The sequence below is a fragment of the Mustela nivalis genome, assembly GCF_964662115.1.
Source record: "Mustela nivalis genome assembly, chromosome: 13".
Taxonomy (NCBI): domain Eukaryota; kingdom Metazoa; phylum Chordata; class Mammalia; order Carnivora; family Mustelidae; genus Mustela; species Mustela nivalis.
Window position 1 is genome coordinate 66,425,989 of NC_139032.1, and position 5,697 is coordinate 66,431,685.

General features: G+C 36.5%; 1 protein-coding gene across 1 annotated transcript; it reads left to right on the forward strand.

The window, feature by feature from the left end:
- The first annotated feature begins 1,679 nt into the window (after positions 1 to 1,679).
- Positions 1,680 to 5,491, forward strand: LOC309846159 (uncharacterized protein). The gene is made up of 2 exons (XM_082694964.1): positions 1,680 to 1,716; positions 3,142 to 5,491. Exon 2 carries the CDS (start codon positions 3,146 to 3,148, stop codon positions 5,336 to 5,338), a length of 2,193 nt encoding a protein of 730 aa, XP_082551090.1. The 5' UTR covers positions 1,680 to 1,716; positions 3,142 to 3,145; the 3' UTR covers positions 5,339 to 5,491.
- Positions 5,492 to 5,697: the final 206 nt, after the last annotated feature.

Here is a 5,697-nt window from a genome sequence, read left to right on the forward strand (position 1 = left end):
GTGCTTAGAGCAGTCAGAAGAACCTTAAAGGATAAAATATAAATTTTCCTCTCCAACAGCATCATCTGGCCATTGCCAATTTAAGATCTTCCTAGCTTTAAAATACATACTTTGGATGCCAGTGGATCTCTTTCCCAATGATGTCTTCCTTTCTAAGCTGCTTCAGAATTTTCATTATGTATTTAGAACTGAGGAAGTAAAAATAAGAAGAAAGAAAAGGGAGACATTGATGGTAGAAAGAAATAGAGTAGACCAAAATATAGAAACCTGAATGATTCTCTCTCTTAAGTTCTTCCTTCTTCCCTTGCTCCCTCTCACCATTCTTTTAGTTCTTCTCTCTTCATTTCAACAGATACTTTTTTAAAAAAATGTGCTAAGTATGGTGTTTAGATGAGATTATCTTCTGACGGCTCTTTCTTTCTTTCTTTCTTTCTTTTTTAAGATTTTATTTATTTATTTGACAGAGATTACAAGTAGACAAAGGGGCAGGCAGAGAGAGAGAAAGGGAAGCAGGTTCCTTGCTGAGCAGAGAGCCCAAGGCGGGGCTCGATCCCAGGATTCTGGGATCAGGACCTGAGCCAAAGGCAGAGGCTTTAACCCACTGAACCACCCAGGCGCCCCAGAGGGCACTTTATTTCTAATAAGCATTTTTTTTCACAAAGTCCTTTTTATATTTATTATCTCATTTGAGTCTTTCTATAAACCTCATTTTATAGATAAGTAATCCAAGACTCAGAGAGTGTATATGAACTTGCCAAGGGTAATAGGAGAATAAGAACTTGTTTCTATACTGTTCTTTCATCTATATAATGCTGACATTGGTATGAGGGGTATGAGGATATGAGGTTCTTTATTACCATATACTTATGAGAAATGGTATTTATTTTGGATTATAAAATCACATAAAACACATGCTTTTTAAAAGGTGATGTACTGTCTTGGGGATCTGTAATGAAACTGACTCAAAATAACACTAAAATGAGGTTTCTGTTGAACTGCTATTAGCTATCAAGCATAACACAAAGTAGCTCATCAAACCCCTCACATATCTTATGAGTTAAATTGTTTTCACCCTAGATCTGAGAGAAGTTGAATAATCTTAGTACACAAGACTAAACTTGAAAGTAGTATAACGGTAAGCAAAAAAAAAAAATTTCTTTTGAGTGACCTTCCAGTTATGTTGCCTATATTAACTGGCATTTAGCTATAATGAATAAAGGTGTCCCCCAGTAATACATTTTAATAATTTTGGGTCCAAAATTTTACATACAAACAACCGAAATGTTGGTTAATCACCTTTCATACATGCTAATAGTTTATTCATATCTTGCATTTAAAGGGAAAAGGGTAACTTTATGACTAAATGATTTAAATGCAAATATTAATACTAGACTAGTAACTATTCTTTTGAAGAATTTATTCATTAGGAAAACCCATGTTCCACTTACTGCTACTGTTCTCTTCTGAGTCAGACCACTTGTTACAATATTGGCTCTGATTAGAAAATCTATGAGAATATTAAAGAGTCCCTAGAAACCTCTAACATAACTTGGAACATTGCTGGAAAATATAAGATGTCAAAGTCTCTGGAAAACTTGAAGTTGTCTCTCCTCAGTCCACAGCAGAACTTGTCTAGTGTTCTAAATTCTGTCTCTAAGGCAAACAAAATAGCAGCTAAGTCTCAAATGAGTGCGGACAACTCCGGATCTCTAGGAGGTAAATTTGCTAAATAATGTAATTCCTGTTATTTTTATTTTTTAAGATGAATGAAGACTTAGTGAAAGCATTAACTTTGGAAAGCATAGATTGAAGCTCCGGGGGAAAGGATGACAGTTATGCACATCCTCTCTGTACTCATTTTCTTTTCTGATTCTCTTAAGGGCCAACTTTTGCTTCCTGTTATTTCTATGGGTTCATGCTTATAATGGTTTTTTTTTTTTTTTTAAGTGATTTTTGACTGTGAACTCACTTAGGGAAAACTTGTCATGAGACCTGGGTTTAAGTTCTGCTTCTACAGGGATAATGAATGTTTGCTTCTGCCAATTGCCTGTGGTCACTACCAACTTCAAAATAAATTATCCTTTTGAGGTTTTTAGGAAACACAACTGAATTTACTCTGCAGACATATTAATTGTTTTTGTTTACACAATCTCAGCTGAAATTTCCTCTTGACTCTTGTGTGGGTGCTTCCCCACCTTAATTCACCTTTTTCAGTGAAAATGTAGACATTCAGGTATATAGATTTATAGAGATGCTTCCTATTGGAAATTCACCCTTGGAAAGAGTCCACTGTCTCCTGTCATCTGTGGCTATCAGTGCTGCCATATCAGAACCGAAACTCGAGGACACCAGACATGGGTACCTAAGTAGACACCAGACATGGGTACCTAATTTTTTTCCTCTCAGAATTTTACTAACTTACTCAACTTAGATATATTTATAATTAGCCATATTTATAAATAGCTAGCATTATTTTTTTATTCCTAGTGAGACAATTTTTCAGGTTCACTATACTGCCAGAGATGATTATTCTCTAAAATTTATAATAGAATACTTCTATATTTACATGTTCATTCTAACGATGTACTCAGCCATGTTCTTATATTAGTACATGCAGGCTTGACTTTTTTAAATCAATGGCTACCAAATAAATACTAAGGATAATTTATCTAGCAAGTTCTCTGTTAATGGATATTTATGTTGTTTTCAACATAATGTTGAAACAATAACAAACATGTTATTATGAAGAAAACCTCAAAAGAGTCAACATATATATATTTGTAGATTTCTATATCTAGATTAGATCTCTAGTGTTAGAATTGCTAAGTTAAAGAATATAATGAATTTTGATATTTCCAATTTGCTTCTCAGTATTTACAACAATTAATTTGAATAAGAAAGAAAAAAAATCAGTGTGCCTGAATCCTCAATAATTTTCTCTAGTGGGTTTTATTGAGCATATTATTATTAATTTGAGGGAATAGTTTGTTTCTTAACCTTGTTCTAGAATTTATCCCTTGAAGAGACAAACCATATTACAGAAATATGCATGAAATGTTTTTAACAGATATTTTTCATGCCGTATAAGGACTTGATTCGAACCAATTTTTCTCATATATAACTGAAATACAATCTTTCCAGGGCAATGCCATTTGATTTCTCATCTGACTGTGAGTGCCCTAACTGCTTGGAGAGTACTCAGAATGAACCTGATTGGAATCCCTGTTTCAACAAGAGTCGTAATGACTCTTTATATTCAAGATCAAGAAAGAAATCCATGCTTTATTCTGGTGTGCAGTGCTTTCCTTCTCAGTGTTGTTCCACCAGGCCAGAGAGTGACACCAAAGAAGACTCAGGCTTTCTTCCCTCAGAGGAGGAAAGCTGCATGGAGTCTTCTCAAAACAACTCTGTCAGTCTGAACCCTGAGGGCATTACAAGGAAAATCAGACCATTGAAAGAGTTGACTGTCCAGGAATTACTGAGGGAGTTTGGGGACAGTGGGAAGTTCCAGCCAAATTCCACGTCTGTAGGCCACTTTAGAGATCAGGTGGTAATGAAGTTCAGAAGAGCTCTGTATTATTCTGGAATTTGGGTGACACATGTCCAAGGCTACAGACTTGAAAAGCATTTGTCAGCTAATTATTTCAAGAGAAACCCTGGTTGTTTACATCGGCTGGTCCCCTGGCTGAAACGGGAACTAACAGCTGTTTATGGAGATTATGGCTATACAGTGAAGAATATCCTATCCACTATTCTTCAACACATGACAGAATATGATCTGGACAGTGAGTCCTTCATTCACCTCCTGGAACCTTATCTCCAACAACACACTCACCACTTTCTGCATGAGTTTATCAGTTTTGTTCATTCACCTTACAACATGGAAACCTATGACCAACGAGCCATTTATCAATGTCCTTCCATTTCACCATGGGTAAAAAAGAAGTCCATAGCATCAGCTTCTGATTTGCCTTTGTCTAAGGATCAGGCTCTACTGGCATCTCAACATGATACAAGTCAGTCTAGAAATACCCGGTACCAACGGAATAATGAGCAGAAGCCTCTGTCAGGCTTAAAACCATTTCCAAAGGGTAACTCTTCCTTGAAGAAATCTGAATTCTCACTGCTTCATCATAAAACAGCAAGCAAAATCCATGCTTGGATCAAAGACAACCCAGAATCAGGAGATCAAAAAGGCACAACGTCTGCTAATATATTCCTGAATTATACTACACCAAGGGAAAGGGGCCCAAGCTTACGGAATTGCAAAAAAAAAGTTCAAGAGAGGAAAATGGAAGGAATAAAGTTGCTTCCTAGTCATGTCCAGGATCTGGGAAAGAGTGAAACAACTCCATGTACTTTCAGTTCCCCAGCAATTTTTAATCAGGGGCAGCCATTTCAATACAATTTAAGAGAAGAAAGGATTTTGAGCCCTGACCAGGAGATCAACTTCCAGAAAAAAGAAGCAGAAAAAAATACATACTCAGATTCTTCACCGAAGATTTTTCAAAGAAGATTGCCCAGAGAAAGATCCTTGCTAAGCTGCAAATTCAGAAAGAGAGACTCTTCTTGGAGCTGTATTTCGGAAATTGCCCTTTCTTCTAAGAGAAATAGTAGGAAACTGAGCTCTTACAGAAAAAAGAGATTGAAGGGCAAACAGTCCTCCCAATTTGTAGAAGCTGGTTCACATTTCAGTAGAAGAATCCAAAGACCATCACAGTTCAGTACTCACAGATCCAAATCTTGGTGTGTTGGGCTTACAAAGAGATCTTTAAGCAGAGAATCAAGTAATCCCTCTCTCAGAGGAAGTCACAGAAGTGAATGCTTCACCCAAAATATATGCTGTGACCACTCAAAAGAAAATAACGTGCATAGTTATGAATCCAACTGTGGAAGAGCATCTTCGACCACAGTCCAATATGCGAAACTTCCTTCAACTTCTGGGAAGAGACCCAAGTGTTCTTCTAAAAGTGAGAGTACTTCCCAAGACGGAAGCCACTGTAATAGTCTCACATGCCTACAGATTGAGAAACCCAGATCCCCAAATAAACAAGAAATGAGGCAAAAAACTACATTTCCAAGAGGCGGCAAAACCAGAGCAGTTAGGCACAGAAAAAACAAATGCCAGTGTCTAGATAAAAAGACCACAGAGGAAATCAGTGATGAAGTTGGGGATCTGAATGATATAAGGCAAAGGAGTAGTCTTTCTGAGTGTGCACCTGCCTGCAGGAAGCAAATCCAAAAGAAAAAGAAGTCAGGTCATCAGAAATGTCACTGGGCCAAGAATGAACATAAAGGAGACAAAGTATCAGAAACACAAGGATGCAAATTGTCTTGAAAGGCAAATGAGTCTATTCAGTTAGTCACCAAGGATCTTTGAAAATAACAATATTAATCTGGAAGAGACTCATCCCATTGCTTTGTAACTGGAACTAAAAGCCTGATGAATTAAACTTAAGGCTTCCTGTAGAGACAAATGCGTATTATTAAATTGGCCATAAATGTAAATATTATTTTCGTCTGCCTTTTTTTCTTGTGCACTGAATTCTTAAAACATTTGGCTTTTTTTCGTTCCTAGATTTAACTATAAAGATTATCTGCCAAAAGTTGCAAACACCACAAAGACCATATTAATGATAGGAGTATATGTTACTTAACAAGTTATGGATATTAAGTACTACTAAGCACAAGTGTTGT

Coding starts and splice junctions, on each gene's coding strand:
- LOC309846159 (XM_082694964.1), top strand. CDS start 3,146: ATGCCATTTGATTTCTCATCTGACTGTGAGTGCCCTAACTGCTTGGAG.